The sequence below is a fragment of the Hirundo rustica genome, chromosome Z, assembly GCF_015227805.2.
Source record: "Hirundo rustica isolate bHirRus1 chromosome Z, bHirRus1.pri.v3, whole genome shotgun sequence".
In the NCBI taxonomy this organism is placed as follows: Eukaryota; Metazoa; Chordata; class Aves; order Passeriformes; family Hirundinidae; genus Hirundo; species Hirundo rustica.
The window spans coordinates 79,089,462-79,108,136 of NC_053488.1; the positions used below are offsets into that span (position 1 = coordinate 79,089,462).

At 39.4% G+C, this 18,675-nt stretch overlaps 1 protein-coding gene across 2 annotated transcripts in view; it reads left to right on the forward strand.

The window, feature by feature from the left end:
* MEGF10 (multiple EGF like domains 10) overlaps positions 1–15,581 on the forward strand; it is an 82,681-nt gene extending 67,100 nt beyond the window's left edge. For both annotated transcript variants that reach the window (XM_040089824.1, XM_040089825.1), the window contains 11 exons: positions 592–726; positions 1,083–1,211; positions 3,699–3,827; positions 4,925–5,053; positions 6,889–7,017; positions 7,511–7,747; positions 8,689–8,816; positions 8,976–9,099; positions 10,966–11,010; positions 12,936–13,142; positions 14,034–15,581. In XM_040089824.1, the coding sequence (XP_039945758.1) occupies positions 592–726; positions 1,083–1,211; positions 3,699–3,827; positions 4,925–5,053; positions 6,889–7,017; positions 7,511–7,747; positions 8,689–8,816; positions 8,976–9,099; positions 10,966–11,010; positions 12,936–13,142; positions 14,034–14,197 (1,556 nt within the window). In that variant the 3' untranslated portion in view covers positions 14,198–15,581. The remainder of the gene's footprint in view (positions 1–591; positions 727–1,082; positions 1,212–3,698; positions 3,828–4,924; positions 5,054–6,888; positions 7,018–7,510; positions 7,748–8,688; positions 8,817–8,975; positions 9,100–10,965; positions 11,011–12,935; positions 13,143–14,033) is intronic.
* Positions 15,582–18,675: the final 3,094 nt, after the last annotated feature.

Below are 18,675 nucleotides of genomic sequence, written 5' to 3' on the forward strand. Positions count from 1 at the left end.
TGCCAAAAGGAATTAGATCAACAAAGGAGAAGCGGCCTTTTTTTTTTCTTTCTTTTCATGCTTTTTAGCATCACAGTGAACTGAAAACTCTGTATTTCTGGTCTCAGGTTCTCTTAAAGTTAGAGTGATTCTGTACCATGTAAAAGAACAGTTGATTGGAAAACATCTGTGCTTTTTATCCAGTGAAGTTATGGCTATTTGAATGCCAAGTTAGGAAACATATCAGGAATCAAGGTCTAAGATGACCTTACTCATCTAGAGATAAAACTGTTTCCTGTGCTACTTCAGATGTACTTTAAAAGATGTCCTTGTTTAGCCAAATAAAGTATGTATGCATTCCAAACATTATCCAAGTTCAGAGTGGCTTGACATGTAATGGAATGTCAACAAAGTTGTGATGAGCCAGAATACACCAAATCCTTGAGGAGAAGGAGCAGACCTTGTTTTGGGACCGTAAATCACTGAGCTGCACAAATAACAATGACCACCACCGGGACTGGAAAGCAGACACAGTTCCAAGCCAGGAGCAGGTGTCCTGCAGGGTGGCTGACGGCAGGACAGCAGCAGTGAGTTTGTCCTCTCTGGTTCCAGTCTGCTCGCCGGGGTTCTACGGACACCGCTGCAGCCAGACCTGCCCACAGTGTGTGCACAGCAGTGGCCCCTGCCACCACATCACTGGCCTGTGTGACTGCCTGCCTGGATTCACAGGAGCCCTCTGCAATGAAGGTACAGCTGGCCATAAAGACTCCATGGGATACTCTTGCCAAGTGCTGGAATGATTTCCATTCCGTCACTTGGAAGCTGTGAAACTGAAGATATTTTCTGCTGTGGAATGTTCCGTTTATAAATTGGGAATCTTAGGCTGTTTCATCCTTCAGTATGAAACCCTCCGTACTCTAAATTGCTTTATTTGTGTAGGGAATATGGATATTATGCTCACTATAATTTATAATACCTCACTTCACCCTTATACTAATCAATACCTCTCCCGATCCAAATATTGGTTGTTTTCTCCTGAAATGAAGAAAATAAAATCTTGTTCTGATCACTAAAGAGTTTTAATTCTGACAATATCTTCTCAGTATGTCCCAGTGGCAGATTTGGGAAGAACTGCGCTGGAATATGCACCTGCACCAATAATGGGACTTGTAATCCTATTGATAGATCCTGTCAGTGCTACCCTGGATGGATTGGTAGTGACTGCTCTCAGCGTAAGTACCAGCTTTTTGTTTTTCCCTTTATTTTAGAACAAATAATCAGGGTTGGTTTTTTGGTTGGGTTTTTGTTTGTTTGTTTGTTTGTTTGTTTTGGTAAAGAAACGTTGTCTTAAATCAGAAATTAGGACTTCATGGTAAATAATGGAGAGATCCTAAGCTTCTCTGGCCAGGCCAAGAATAAAGCTGAAATTGTCTCAGACACAGGTTAGTGCTCTGGCTGCACAACCCTTGTTCTCACTAAGCATTTGAACATTTTGTTAAGAAATTTTTCACTATACCTTTTTATTAAGTGCTTATAACTCTTTGATGGATTTTCTTCTTTCATTGTTTTATAAGTGTTTTCACAGATAGATTATTTTTAGTGTAATTCTGCCTCACTTAATGAGTATTCTCTTGGTGTGCTGAACTCCATGGACTCTGATAAAGAAAAAGGGAAGGTCCTAATTTTACTATTTTTTGTACGGTTACTTTATTAAATAGTCACTTCCCATATGCCTGGATGACTCTATGCAATTTATTAATTAGAAAAAGAATTGTTTTAAGGAAAACTCTCAAAAGAAGAATATCCAATCCCATAAGGTGTGAAAATCCACACAGTCTGAAACTCACATGCCAAGATTTCAGTCAGCCCACTTGTGTGAATAAAAGAAGCTGCACCATACCCTGAAATGTCAGACATTGTGCTGGGGTTTCCAGGGAAGTGCATTTTTTAATAACATGGCTCATTGGTTTATATCATTTATGGTTTGACTGGCCCAGGTTAACAGGCTCTGCAGAAGTGCACAGTTACATCTGGTCCATTTGGGAAAAGAACCCAAAAAACAACATTCCTGGCTAAATTCTGTGAAGTGATTAGCATGCATAGCCCAGTATAATACCAAAATAAATCTTGTACCCATTCCTATGGAAGCCAGTGGCTATAAAGGTCACTGTTTTTTATAGTAAAATAAGTAGGTAGTTGGGAGAACAGCAGAATAGGGGTATTTAGGAGGAGGAGGGACTTACTTACTGAATCAATATCAAGAAAATGGTGCCAGCAATATGAATGGAAGTGTTTATTGAGGCTGTGCTCACAGACCATAACAGAGGAAGTTTATTTGCTTTGTATAAAGGCATTTCGTTCACATGGAAAATAATGATTCCATTAATTTCTTTCAGAACCAGCAACCTTTTTTAAACTTCTAATCTTTTGCCTGTATGTGATTTACATTCCTTCTTAGCTGACCACTAATTTCAAACACAAAACAATAATAAAAAATAATTACAAAGCACAACTGAAGTGAAACAAAAAAACCCCCCAAACTTAGTACTTTTTTCAATTCATCATAATACAAATTTTAATGAACTAAAATTTGGGAAAAAGATGATACTTTGGAAAAGTACAGCCCACTTACACATGAATTATTATGCAAATGTTTAAAGGATTCAGGAGTTTTATTGGTCTCAGGCAACTAGATCAGTACAAAACAATAAGGAGTTACCACCCTTTAAAATTTACGTAAGAATATGTGTCTGACCTGTTTCTTCTCTCCTGTGAAATACTGACACTGTACTTCCTTCCTATTTTTAAAGTACTAAAGAATTATTTATTTTACTATTTATTTTTAAAACACTAAGTACTACTTAAAGTACTGCTTTCTTTACTAAAGGAAAAAAAACCCTCAAGATGAGAATCCTATTCAACAGAAAGAGTCTATTCTTAGAGAATAGACACCCTCTTCACTTAGTGATATTCTACCATTAAGAAAATTATCTTTTGCTGTCTCTCAATAGTAATTAGTACTTTGGAACTTCACAGTTCTAGTGGCAGCACATAGCATCAGGTTCATCCATCATGACATTTCGAAAGCAGCCAGTAAATTCTGTCTCATAATGAGTCAACATGATTGTGAGCAAAATAATCTCCATTCTGTGGATAATTACTTTGTGTTTAGAAATACTATATTGATAATTGGGCCCATGGAAGCAACTGAGTTAACCAGATTAAGGTACAGACCTGATTATCTTCACCACATTTAGGCAAATACATGAAATTTAACCGTGGCAGCACAAAAAGCAGGCTCAATATTGGATCTAAAGCTCTAGGTTATATAGGAGTTTCAACTTTCTCTGCTTTCCTTCACTTTTCAAGGTTTAAAAGCTCATCCTGACTGCAGAGTGAAAAATAAGTGAAGAAAGAAATCTTTTTTTCTGTGAGAAAGCTGCTGTTAATGTCCTTTTTACTGAGTATTGAGTGTGCATTTTTCACACATTTAATATTTTTCAGCACTTTTTACCTGGAGTAAATTATGCCTTAGTTGAAATTAATGAATAAATCTTTGGCTGTTTGCTCAGAACAGAGCAGCCTAAAGCATGCACTTGAGAGAAAAACAGCAAATACCAAACAAAGCAGTGCTCATGTGTGAATGGAAGTAGCTCTATTCATGCGCATCAAGGAACCTTTGTCATTTGAGGTTAATTAATTGCTCTGGGTTGTTGCAGCTTGCCCACCTTCCCACTGGGGACCAAACTGCATCCACACGTGCAACTGCCACAATGGAGCTTTCTGCAGTGCCTACGATGGGGAGTGCAAGTGCACGCCGGGCTGGACTGGCCTTTATTGCACACAGAGTAAGCAAATTTTTTGCTCATTCTTAGTCTGAACATCAATGACAGAATTATCCTCCAAAACACCTTGAACCTGGAATTCAAGTACTGATACAGAAGCTGTTTTATTTAGAACCTTGAAAGATGATTTCACTAGACTGGAACAATATAATTTCTTTTGGAATTTTGTTCATATAATAATACATTAATACTTATTTTTTTCCCCAAGAGCTTTTTGTTAAATAGCTGTACAGTGACTGGGTGCAGGTATGTCGCATTCATTCCATGCTGGCTAAGAGTTCATAGGAAGTTTGAGAAATAAACATTTGTTAGAAATAAATACGGGTAAAGTTGACTGCTTATCTTTTTCATATTACACTTTCAGTTTGGTTTACTTTCAATTTAGGTTGCCTCACTGACTATTATCCTGGCCACAAGCCCTGTATTTGACCTCAAGAAAAACAGGACTGCTGACTGTGTTTTGCATTCAGTGTGCAAATACATGTTTTTCATAAAACCAGAACTTTGCTGTTTGAAATGAGTAATGTCATAGAGGCAAGAAATAAAAGATACACTCCAGGACCATATGGATGCAGTTCTGGGAGACATTCACTATGCTGGTTCAGCTGTCAGCTATCAGGGGTTTTTTGCTTCCTGCTGGTGAATAATGATCTCTTTGCTGTGGTGTGTCTTCTACATACCGAAATGGTTTCTTTGTGAGTACCTCAGGTACAATATGTTGTTGTTTTGGCTTTTTCAATGCTTCAACATAAACTATGAAGGAAATATATCCAGAGGTTCACTGACTGATGGGGCAGACTCCCAAAATGCCCTCTTCCTCCTCTTTCAAATCTCTTTTGAAGCCCATTCCTTCAAGGAGCTGCCTCTGCTGTATTTTCAGAACCTCTGTTGCCAGCGTAATTTCCCAAGCTCATTTTTGTCTGATGTGTGTTTTAAACCACTCCAGACAAGGTAGGTCTTGGCCCCTTGTGCTGACAGAACTCACAGTTTCTGGAGCTGCAGGAGCAATCCCTCAGTAACACACTGAACCAGAATGTTTTTCTTCCACTCCCAGAGCAGCTGTTTCACCCCTCTCCCCCCTCCCTCTGCTCGTGTTGCAGGGTGTCCCCTGGGGTTTTTTGGGAAGGACTGTGCCTTGATCTGCCAGTGCCAGAACGGAGCCGACTGCGACCACATCAGCGGGCAGTGCACATGCCGGACGGGCTTCATGGGGCGGCACTGCGAGCACAGTGAGCACACCCCTCTCTCTGCCTAGGGACATAGCCTCTGCCCTCCAGGGGCACTTCTGATGTGGACAGAGCTGGCCACAGGCTTTTCCAAACAGTTTAAAACCCGACAGAATTAAGTTGTTACAGTAGTGGTGCCTGTTTCTTTGCACTGCATTTTAGTCACTTCAGGCATAACTAAAGGAACACCCAATTACTCCATCATGTAAAAGCAACTAAATGAATCCAAGGAATTGTCATTAGCATCCTGTGAAAGCAACAAATTGTGTCCATTAGCATAAACCACAGTGACAGATAATAGTTGGAAAACTGGAGATAAGGACAACCACATCAGTGTTGGTGGATGAAATTAATCTTCGCAGTGTGGTTTTACAGGGCAACTGGGTTGTAAAAGTATTGTAGCTGCCATTTTGTGTGTGGTTCTCTCCTCAGGAAGATCAGGTGTAACACCACTGAGATCATTGGTAGTGTAATGTTGTACAACATTAAAAGAATAGTCAGGCTAGTGAGCACAGGACTGTTTGTCCAACCTTTGCTGACTTTTTGGAGCTGTGCTCCCAAATTTGTGCATTTTGATGACGTCTGTATTTCTCCTCAAAAACATCACTAACATTCAGGAAAAGATAACTTTCTAAGATAGTCCTTGATGTCAAAACATTGCTTCGAATAATTAGGCAAATCTAATTCTGCTAAGGATTTTGTATTTTATCCTACAAGTTGATATTAATGTTTTAACATTAAGCTATATATTTTGGTATTCATTCTAATTCCAGTCCTGAAATGCCAAAATATACTATGATGTGATGGGTTTTGCCCACCCATTTACCTCGGTATTTATAATCCTGTTAATTATTGAGTGTAATCAAGAGAAGGAGGAGGTACATAAACATGAAGTTTTTCACTTTATTTTCACTTCCAGTAAAGACTGGAAGACTGTTCTCAGGTACCCTTTGTGTTACTTTATTTTTTAAATTATTCCAAATTAGGAATTCATGGAAGATGAGTTAGATTCTTTTAAAAAGACAAAAATAAGTAAATATATTTGCAGAACTTTGAGAAATTTCAGAAAAAGTGAAGAAAGACTACACTTGCTAAAATCATCGGAGCTACTATAATGTGAGAGGCCACACAGTACCAAGAGATAGCAGTATAAAAGAAATATTTTTTATCAGTGTAGGGTAATTCTCTACCAGGGTATTTACATGAGGTAGGAGACACTTTGATCAGTAATTAAGTATTGTATTCAGGTAATTCAGATAATTAAGTACAACTTTCCCAGTTACCTTATTTCTCCAGCATTTTCTCTCGTTGGTAGTTTTCTCAGTGTATTCATTACAGTATCAGAGCATGCTATGGGCAACAGTTTTATTTCTCTGTAAATGTGTGGTGCATTTTAGACTCATTGTTAAGCCCTTTTCTTTTGCTGTTTTACATCAGCACATCTGTAACACCATCCTGGTGTCTGGCTCCACCTGTATGATAACGAGATTTTTCGGGCACTGGGATCTGAGTCTTCTGGCTCTTTATTCATACCTTGCCCATTTCTTCACTGCTTTCTACCCTTTTTATATTTTTGTCTTTATTTTTCCCCTGGATTCCCTGTGCAGTGCCTTAGTGGCATTGCAGGTGAAGGATGAATACACATCTAAACACAATTTCTCTCTCTCCTGCACACCGATGGGGTCCTCTTAGGAGCATTTACAGGAGAGATCTGATGGTGATGATACATTGCCACCTGCTGCCCACAGACAGGAACGTGTGAGGTTGGACTCTGTGGTGCTGCAAACCTGTAACTCCAAAGCCTTTAATGAGTTTCTACTTGCTTATGTTCTGTGCAGAGTGTCCCCAGGGCACATACGGGTATGGATGCCGCCAGAGCTGTGACTGCCTGAACAACTCCACCTGTGACCACATCACAGGGACCTGCTACTGCAGCCCAGGCTGGAAAGGGGCCAGGTGTGATCAAGGTAAAGCCCAGACACAATCAAATTTAATGTAATCTTTTCACACAGAAACTGGATTCACCTATTAAACACAATCTCTGTGCCATTCATTAAATAAATCTGATAGGTCTATTCAAGTAGTCCATTCTGCTAATGCATGTAAGTTTTGGAGGCTTTAAATTAGATGCCTCGGTGATATTTAACTGGAGCGTGAAATTACAGGGCTCTGCTGCTGGAAAGTGCTGATCGAGTATGGGTTTTACCTGCCCCATGCTTTTGCCCAAAGAATGTTATTTTTCAAATTCATGACACTGTCTCTTTCCTGTGAAGATTCCAAGTGTTTTTCCTTTTTGTGAAGATTCTAAGTGTTTTTCCATAAATTTAGAATTGGTTTTTGACAGAGTTCTATTCTGGCATTATTAAATTCCAGATTTAGAAGTGAAATTTTGACACCTGCTCCTGACATGTGACCCCTCTGGATTTATGCCACTGATTTTCATTTCTTCCTCTATTCCAGCTGGTGTAATTATAGTGGGAAACCTGAACAGCCTGAGCCGTACCAGCACTGCCCTCCCTGCTGACTCCTACCAGATAGGAGCCATAGCTGGCATCATCATTCTTGTCATGGTTGTACTTTTCCTTCTGGTGCTGTTCATCATTTACAGGCAGAAGCAGAAAGGGAAGGAGACACACATGCCCACAGTGACCTACACCCCTGCTATGAGAGTCATCAATGCAGATTACACCATTTCAGGTATGTGATGTTTAGAATACTTTTTTTCCTCCACATCTTGGTTTTGTGCTCAGATCTGCCCCTAAAAGGGCTTGAATTCACATATTTCTGCTTTTTGATACCATGAAGTTGGCACACCGGCAAAATGTGTTAATTGTAAAGGAAAGTGACCATGTATCTCGCTTTACTGTGCAATATTTTGCACCCTCAAACTTTTTTTTTTTCTGCGTTAAACATGGACATTTCTATCTTTCGTGCCTGCTTTTATATACAGTTGGAGTGTGGCAAAATCAGGTTTCTACAAGGGACTTTAATTTAAATGCCAACAGCTAGAATACAGAAAGAATGTAGAAAATCAGGATTTTGTGCTATCTCTGGCAAGACTGTGCAGAGAAACAGCAAAAGGTTTGAAACTAATTAAGGGAAGGAGCAATGAAACAAACAGCAGTTTTTGACCTATTAACGTGTCTGTAAGTTGGGATTCAGTGGGTACTTGAAACTTCGGGCAATTGTGCCTTCTGAACACCACTGTTTAGGAAAGCAGCAGCTGAAGAAGGCAGCAGGAGGACTTGTCTGACTTAAGAAAAAGCAAATCAGCAAAGGTCCTGGTGCTCTTGAATGTTGGTGCAGACTTGATGGTACAAATGACTGTAATGATGACTAGAAAGGAGTAACAGAGCAGGGACCACAGCAGAGAGAGGAGTTAAGTTAGCAGGTTAAGCTTGTGAATGCTCCTTCCTGAAAGTGAGGACATGACTTGTCACTTCCTGCCCTGTATCTCCAATTTCTTTGAATGAGTAAAACGTTTTGTGTTTGTTGGGGTTTGTGTTTGAATGAATAAAAAAGTTTTTGTTTGTTGGGAGGTTTTTTAAGAAACTCTAGGTCAGATCCAGAAATCCGTGCAGCACTCCCAAAAACGTATTTTAAGAAAGGATTTATTGTTCACTTTCCTTTCTTTTCAGAAACCATCCCTCATCCCAATGGTGGAAATGTCAACAGCCACTATTTCTCTAACCCCAGTTACCATACTCTGACTCAGTGCTCCAGCCCACCTCATGTCACCAACATGGAAAGACTGACATTGGCAAAGGTAAAACAGAAAAATATGGAAACTTCTCTGACAGTCTTTATTTTACATTGTTTCCTAATCTCTCCTATTTGGCTGATTTTTGCTTTTCCTGATTGTCACCTGGAAATTCAGCATCTTTCTTAAAATGTCAATTTTATTACCTCTCTTTCCTTGAAATAGACAAAAACCAGTCAGCTGTTTGTGAACATGAAAAATACAGAGCCTGGAAAACGAAGTGCTGTCATGGACTACACCGGAACACTGCCAGCAGACTGGAAACACGGTGGCTACCTCAATGAGCTTGGTAAAACAAACAAACAAAAACAAAACAACAGCAGCACACCACACCCCCCCACCCCACCCCTGCCCCCCAGAAACGGAGGAGAATGTGAATGTTAATTCATTGTATGAAGGATGCATGCCTTAAGGCAAGAAGAGACAAAAAAGTGACCCCTTGTGAGGAATGGTGGAACAGTTTTTGATGCCCAGTGCATGATGTATAAAATATCTAATTTGTATTAAAAGATTTGCTTATTGATTAGTTTCATAACACAGTGTGGGTTCTACACTAAAGTTCTGCTTGGACAAAATTACAAATTCTTATTAAATAAATGAAAAGTTGCATATATTCTTTTTTAAATCACTACAAAATGCAATCAGTAGTTTAAAAAGTATTTTTTCATTACCTGAGCCACTTCAGGTTAACAGTAGATCTTCCCAGATAAGCCTCCTGTTTGCTAAAAGACATTTGCCAAAGGAGCATTGCCTTTAAGAAAAATTCCCAAGAAATGGTGAGAGTTGCTGTATTCCGCTACATGCTGTCTTTTCATCCATTTTTAAACACACTCATGCATTCCAAAAAGGCTGGATTGCACTGACCAGTGAAAGCCTTAAAAAGGACTTTTAAATGCAGTATAATTCAGAAAATTGAATTACCTTAATTTCTAGTATTACATATATCAGACTCTGGGATTCAGAACAACAATATGCAGCACTACTTTTCTCCCTGCTCTTCCCCAGCCTTGGTCAAACCACAATTCAGGATCAGATCTCTTGTGTTTGGTTTAGGGTTTGTTTGGTTTGGGGGTTTTTTTTTAGGAAAGGATTTCAGTCATAATGCTCAATATTCAGCTTTATATTTTCTTAGAGCATTTGAACTTGAACTAAATGCTCCTCAGAGACACTTGCTGTGGTTAGCTGAAGGCAGGAAATCTTGAGCAACAGGGAGGTTCCAGAGGACTGGATGAATGCTGATGTTGTGATTGTTTGCTAGAAAATCCAAGAGGATTAATTGGGTAACTGGAGGCTGGTGACCTGAGCATCAAACTTGTGAAAACAACAGGACAGCTGACATGAGATCTAATAAATAAAGATGGGATAGGAATAAAATTAATTATGTTTAGGTCTTCTTAAATAGTATCACTTCCCTCTTGAAAACTACTAATTTTTTTTAGATAGTGTATAGATGAAATCATTTTAGATTATAATGCTTCTAGCATAGTAACACAATACGGCCTAATTAAAAAGTCAGCTCTCCGCAATATCAATCAAAACTATTTGAGTAAATCAGTAACCAGGAAAGTGCCAGGTCTCTGAAGACAGCTGTTGTGCACTGCTGTTTACATTTATTGAGAGAAATCTGTGAGTAACAGGTAATGCAGGTTGTAGATCCAGGTGCTGGGTGTTCGTGCCACTGGGGCTGTAACAGGGTGACCCTGATTTGGGAGTGATTAAATTTGGAAGCAGAGCATTGGGAATTGGAATGAACTCTGCACACCCTGAGATTTTCAGGTCAAGATGGGATGCCTGTCTGGTAGATAGGGTTTATCCAAACAAGAAATCCCAAAAAAACACTTCAGTCCAACAGCACTTACTTGGATTATTCAAGAGTGAGTAACTAGCATTATGTGAGGTCAAAAAGTATAATTTAATGGTCTTTTATGACCCACCTTCCCTGTTCCTGTTGGAAAATGTGCAAGCAAATAGTACAAGTGCTTCTGTACCCCCCCCCCTCCATCCTGGGCAGTTCCACAATCCTTGAGAGAATTATTCAGCTAGCGCAGAAATGAGTCCCAAGGCGATTCTTAAATATTTAGAAGCTTTTGTCTAATCACTTTTGTTTTCTTTGGTTTTAAAACTACTCTGGGGTTTTGTATCATTTTCTCCTCAGGTGCTTTTGGACTTGACAGGGGATATGTTGGGAAGTCCCTGAAAGGTAAGGTTGTTTTCTGATGTATTTAGATGAAACTACATAGACATGCCTTTTAGTCTTCTAAATCACCTTTGGTTTCTAGGTGAAGAGAATATAAAAGTAATTTTGGATTAAATTTTTTCCAGACACTGAATCAGTGTGTGATTGGTTTGTTTGCTGGTGTGAGTTTTTACCTTTTTTGAAGGGAGTTTGTTGGATTTTTTTTTTTTTTTAATCAAAAAACAACCACAAACCAAACCATTTTAAGGACCCCTATGTGTCACATAAATCAGATGTTTTCTGTCATGCTTGAATCACAACACAGCTCAATTCTAGACAGCAGAACACATGCTGCCTTTGCTGAAAGGCTTTAAAATAGAGACAATTCCAACTGCAGCTGGCATGGTCTGCATGACCACAAACCTTCACCACATCCACTGCAGGCCATTGGAAAGGATATCAAAATACAGAGACACAGCCAGGAATGAAAAACTTCCGAAATGCAGCGTAGTGATCTGATATTCTGATCTTCTGAATGATCCAGTTTTCTCACAAGACTTTACATGGTACCTCAACAGGGCATGCCAAGGGTGCCTGGATACCCAAACAATGGAAGAGGTGTAGCAGAGTTCATATGAATGGGGAGTTAAACACAGTAGACAGAAAGCAGCTGGTTTGTCCCTTTATATATAACAGGGCACAATTAAACTGTCAGAGTGATTTATTACACCTGGTTTTTCTTGCCTTTTGGACACACCAACCCCATGGAGCACTCCAGGCTGGGGCAGAGGGGCTGGAAAGCTGGGAAAGGCCCTGGAGGTGCTAGTGACAGCAGGTGGACATGAGCCCGGAGTGCCCAGGTGGCCAAGAAGGCCAATGGCCCCTGGGCTGTCCCAGCCATGGTGTGGCAGCAGGGGCAGGGCAGTGACCTGGGGGCTCTTCTGGCCCTCACAAGAAGACAGAGACATTGCATTGAGACATTGCATATCAGGAAAAATTCCTTCCTGAAAGGGTTGTCAAGCATTGGCACAGGCTGCCAGGGAAGTGGTGGAGTCACCCTCCCCAGGGGGATTCAAAAGATCTGAAGTTCTGGCACTTAGGAACAGTGATGAATTTGGCAGTGTTACATCAATGGCTGGACTCAATGATCTGAAAGGTCTTTTATAACCTAAAGAATTCTACTATTCTATGATTACAGAAAGCCCAGTTCAAATGAGTCACAAAATCAAGAGCACCCATCCACTGACAGGTCCAAGGTCAGTCTCATGTTGGATATGGAGTCAGGAATGAGCTAAGGAAGTCTCATGTTAAATAACACAATATATCACAAAGCAACAGAGAGAAGAAAGTAACACGAATACCACAAAATTGATTCCCAGCATGAGCAAATAAATCTCTGAAATGAATACATCCAGTTATTTGTCCTTCAGTTAAATCCTGACATCACAAGCCACATGTTGTTTCCTTTCCAGTTCTCCTGCATGTGCTTTACAGAAACTTAGAAGAAGCTGGTTATTCTTTTAGCGTACTCAAACACTCCAAATTTGCATCACCCAAGCCATCCCTAGAAATAAATCATGCTGCCATTTGCCCAGACATTGCTTTTGGGAACAGTCTCAGATCAGTTATTTTAAGTGTCCTGAGTTCAGCACCTGGAGGGGCAGAAAGTGTTCTGGAGTGCTTGTTAAAAACTGATTTTACAGCTTATCTCTGTATAATCCTAGGTATTATTTTAATCCGAATTGAAGGTGCTTGGATTTTGCACCAGTAATTTGCTGGTGGCAAGATCAAGTGTAAATAAATTTGAAATGTTATGACTGGTTTCTATTTAAATACTCACTTCTGAGTGACTTTTTAGACCTTAGCATTAAAGAAAACCCCTTTTTTTGGAGAGCAACGTCCATAGCACGCAGCATACTTGAGACAGTAACACGTTTTCCTTTTTGTAGATCTGGTGAAGAACTCGGAATACAATTTAAGCAATTGCTCACTGAGCAGCTCTGAGAACCCCTATGCAACTATCAAAGACCCGCCAGCGCTGGTGCCAAAGAGTTCAGAATGTGGCTATGTGGAAATGAAGTCCCCAGCACGTCGCGACTCCCCCTATGCCGAGATCGCTGGCACTGCCACAGCCAACAAGAATGTGTATGAAGTTGGTAGGTACAAAATCTACCTTTGGATGCTGGGGCTTAGGAACAAAGAGCACAGGGCTTTTTAGTCTTTGATTCAGTTTAATCAAAACATGTGAAAATCACTGGAAAGACAAAATTACATGTTCAGATTTTGCTCAAAAGCTGTAACAACAGCATTATTAGTCCTTTGGTGTAATTCACACCAACAGGGTTTGAAGTACCTTCAGCTCTCTTGTGTAACCTACAGATACCTCTGAATTTGCCTGGTGTGAAAGTCTTCCTTTAAACAACAGTATAAGATAAGCTTAGCATTTGATTGCATTGTAGTTCAGCTCTGGGTTAAACTGAATGCATCTGGAGTTAAGTATGGGAGGGCTGAAGTTCTGTTTCCTTCTCTTGATCAGAATAAAATGGCATCTTCACCCATATACGTAGTATTCCGCTAATGCGGGTCCTACCTAGTTACCACGTTTCTTTAGTTAACAGAAAACTTTGGGGTCCTGTGGAGTGGTAGCTATCTCTGGGCTGTAATAAATTGTGTCCAGTGTCACAGGATATATTTTCCTTTTCTCCCTGCAATTAGACATCACTGAAATCCATCAATGTACCCATTCTGCTTTTAGGGACTCTTATAAAGTCTTGATTAAAACCCTGAAATTCAGGTTGTTGTTTTGTTGGGGTTTCTTTAATTTGCTGAAATTAAAGACACATAAAGAAGAGATGCTGTCACGTTTCTGTCAGTAAAGACACTCATCGCAGGGCCCTGCTGCAAGTGTGAAGCAAAAACACCAACCTGTGTTTCTACAGCTACATTTCAGGACTCTGTATGATGAGGAATCTTCCTACTGAGGCAGAAACTGCAATGAAGTATCAATGTTTTCCCTAAAGTTGAGTGTATGCTCTCTCTCCTCACAGAGCCCACGGTGAGTGTTGTCCAGGGCGCGTTCGGCAGCAGCGGTGGGCGCTTTGGCCAGGATCCCTATGACCTCCCAAAAAACAGCCACATTCCGTGCCACTATGACCTGCTTCCGGTCAGAGGGAGCCCCACGCCCTCCACAAAGGGGGTCAGCAGCAAATGACCCTGCAAGAACCTGATGCCTACAACCCTGGGACTCTCAAGGGACAGAGTGGCACGGTCGTGCTCCTTCCTCTCTAGTTTACCATTTCTCTTGGCTCCTGATCTGTTTGGCAGATAATTGCTGTACGCTAAGCAGAAGGTCTGTATTGCACATGCAGCAAGAGGTCTGTATTGCATATACAAATGACAGATGGACAAATGCCACACTCTGGGGATCCTGATTATATTTCTTTCTTTCTTTCTTTCTTTCTTTCTTTTTCATGGCAGTAAATTTTATAGAAACAGGTGTGCAGCACATTTATACTGTAATATACTGGCTTAAAAAAAAGTACTTTGCAGGTTAGTCTTGATAACATCACATTTTAGCAACTTCAAATATAGGCTTCGTGTCTGTCACGTTCCAGAGTAGTAATATTCCCAGGACAGTGCAATTTACCAAATACCACTTTGTACAGGTGATCTGATTCACCAGTTACTCACTAGTGGAAGGAAAACTGCCTTGCCAAATTTTAGCTTCCATTCTTATCTTTAGTCAAGACATATTACAAAAAACAAGATCTGCTGGGGATAAGGAAGCAGTGTTGCAGTTGTTTGGGAAATCCATCATCAGGCTTTGCTGTCCATTGCAGGTGGTGGATATACTTGGCTTGAATAGTTCTGGAGATAAAATAACTGCATACATCAGTATTTACGTGATGCTTCAAGATCTCTTAGTACTGCAGACCCAGCACCAGTCTTCAACAAGTATTCTGCTACAGTTCAGCTTCATACGTTGCAGTTCTGACCACTATTTCTGCCACTCACAAATTAATAATCCACAACGTATCAGTTATTACTTCAAAAAATATGTAAATTGAATCAGTTTATTTTTGTCACCATGGACTGATTATGTAAGGAGTGGACAAAGGTGATGACTTCTGTAAATCGTAACTGCAAGGAATGGTTTACATTTTATAAAAAGGTAGTAATAATGACTGTAATATCGGATAAAGATAGTAAAGTGTTCTTTTTTTTCTTCGAAATAACTAAGCAAACTGTGCATACTTGCTAAAAAGGCACCTTTTTTATAGTTGACGTAGGGAAACACATGCTTAAGCTGGTCTTTTGCATTGCTAATTATGTCACACATGTACCCCCCCCACCTTCATTAACTTCTGTCACCATTTTTACGCTGTGTATCTGTGTTTTTAGTGAACTAGCTTGTAACTGCAAAAAATATTCTAGTGTGTGTGTCCATTTCTTTTGCATTTTTGCCAACTGGCCTTTATTTTGTCCAGTTCAAGGGACCTCCGGACAGAGCAGGAGGATTGAAGTAAGAATTCACAGTGATGTCTATCAGAGGCAATTAAAAAATAGATTCAGATAATTCAGGGGAAGAAAATCAAGGTGGTGTTTGGTTTTTTTTTTTTTTTTTTTTTTTTTTTTTTTTTTTTTTTTTTTTTTTTTTTTTTTTTTTTTTTGTTGAGAAGGACAAGAAGAACACAGAAGAAAAGTAAAAAACAGTTCCTCCTTAAAGTTTAGTTTATTCTGTTGACTGTGTGGATGGAGACCATCTTCCCAAAACAGCCCCCTTTTTCCCAAAAGAGGCTTGCAGTCCTTCCAAAATAGTCTATTATGAACTGCACTATTCAGTGGAAATTAAATTCACCAAGGTACCTGTCCATTGGACATAAATTTGCCCAAACACGTCAACCTAACAATAACACGGTTGTTACAGACTAGACATCCTCTTTCAGTGAAAAGATACTTTAAGGAACCTAAGAGTGAGGTGCCAGCATTTAACATGACCTGGCAGTGCCTCTGTAGCACTGTCCCGAGGGCTGGTGTGTCAGTGATGGATGGGGAAAAGGATACTGGCTGTTTTGCAGTTCCCTGGACATTTCTGTTATAGCCTTGGAATAAAGAATTCCGTTATCTTTGGATTTGGAATTAGCTAGAAGATTTCTAAGGCTGGTTTTCATTTAATTCCTGTCTAAGATCAAGTATTGATTGAGTTTGTATGCATATAGATAAAATGTAGAACTACTGGTATATACATTTTTGTATTGTGTGAAACAGACTTTAAAATAAAACGTTGTTCTATAAAGCCATGAATAGAAAATGCTGCATTTAACAACTGGGTGTTCACAAAGAAGAAGGTATTTTTGAAGACCACTGGGTAAATTATCTTCATCATCTAAAAAAAAAATTTAACATGGAAAAGTGAAGAGCTGAATAAATGTTGGGAGGGTTTTTAATTTTTCAGCATGTCACATATCCTTGAGTGATATATTCAGTCAAATATTCATGAAAATAGATGAGTTTACTGTAATTTTGCTTATTGTGTGTATTCTAAACATACACATTCCTGAGGTCTGCCTTCCTGCAGTGAGTAAAACTCTTGCTGTGTAGTCAGCAGCAGCAATGTCTGCACCTGCAATACATACAGGGCAAGCAAATGGCTTGTGAATTGACTTCACAGAATGATTTTTGGTGAGGTCCTCAGAACACTGATTTCCTGGAGTGCATTCTGCTCTCAGCTTCAGAGATGCCCAGCTCAATCCTCATAACTGCCAGACAGCTCTTCCTGTAGATCCCACTGTGGTCTTCACACAATTTTAATACTTCTGAAGGTGCATTCCATAGGGTAGAGGAGACTGAATGGCTCAGTGGATGGAGCAACTTCGGCAAGCACTCAGAGAACTGGCTGGAATGGAAATGGAATGGAAATGGAATGGAAACTGGAATGGAAAAGGATGCCTTGCCTCTATATAGTCACATTGCAAAAGTGACAAAATACAACATTGAAAATCGAGGTAGCTCTCCCCTAATAACATGTCACCATTTTAATAAAAGGCTGTACCAAGTTAATAGCTGACTTGAAAGTAGGGAGTATAAACTTCAGTGTAAGCATTATGAATTCAAGCCACTTCGAAGCATAATGAACCTCACGGCTTTCTACTATATGCAAGATTTTAATTACAACACACTATTACACATAAAATCTGTCCTTGTCTTGATCTACCCAGAGGACTTCCACTAACTTTAACTGGAGATGCACATGCAGATTCACACTTTCTGCTGAGACAATCCGCAAGTTCATATTGAAGTGGAGTTAGGCTAAAATAACAAGCAACAAATGTCGTACTCTAAATATACTGGATTTTCTAGTATGCTAACAATTTCTTTTATCCAATATGTGTCCAAGTAGTAATTCTTACACCAAAGCTCTGAAGTCCAGACTGAAGAACACAGAGCGAGTTTCGACAAAAAAAAAAAAAAAAAAAAAAAAAAAAAAAAAAAAAAGCGCTTTGTATTGAAAGTTGTATATACAGGATCTGAAATTACTGAAAACAAATGAGTATATGCTTATCAATTACTGTAGAGAAAACCTTGTCATTTGATACACTCATACTAGTGCTAGAGCACTGTACAAAACTTTTCCATTTTTTTAGCCCACAAGACTTCACTTTGATCTGGTTGAACTGTGTTACATTTTAAAAGAAAACCTATCAAGTATGCCTAGCTTTTTTTTCCCCCCTTACTTGTAACAAAAACTTTTGTTGTGAGAACATGTATTTTCCAAAGATGACTGATGTTCATCATTCTTCCTCTCTCTACCATATATTTCACTTCACTTCACTTCACTTCACTTCACTTCACTTCACTTCACTTCACTTCACTTCACTTCACTTCACTTCACTTCACTTCACATACCTGTAGGTTAATACAATAAAGTTTCTAATGAAAGATGGGAAGTGCCTTTTTTTTTTTTTTTTTTTTAAACTTTGTTTTTAATTTGCCTACAAGGGATCTTGAAATAGCACAGGAAATGTATGAAATGTCATTTTTGTTCTCATGGTTTAATCCCAGCTGGCAACTGAGTACCATGCAGGTAGTTACTCCTCCAGGGAGGAGAAAAGGAAACCCCATGAGTTGAAATAAGAACAGTTTAACAACTGGAGGAAAATAAAATATATTACTACTACTAATTGTAATACTAAAACAGAAAAATCCATCATAGAGGTCTTAATGTTTCAGATTTAAATAGCTACAATCCAGTATTGTAGGAGTATAATTCTACTTTCCAAGCTTTACTGTGCAAATCCAAGAAACTAAGTATTCCTTCTATGCTGTTGAAACAAGGAGTTTAGTCCTAAGCAAATAACTTCTTTTACATTCTAACAGCCATCTTATTACTTAAAAAGTAACAAAGAGTGATCCCAATTAACTACATTGGGTAAATAATCATTGGTTATAAATTAATATGCTCCATAAAGAGTCATGTTTCCACTTAAGAAAAAGAAAGGGCTTGGACATTTTACAGAATCACAAAATCAATCAGGTTGGGGAAAACGTTTTCTTGGAGATCATCGAGTCCGAGCAGTGCCCTAATACCACCGTATCAACTAACTTATCCTAAGTTGAGGGGCCCAGAACTAGACACAGCACTCGAGATGTGGCCTCACCCGTGGCCCATATCGTGCTGACCACCCATCC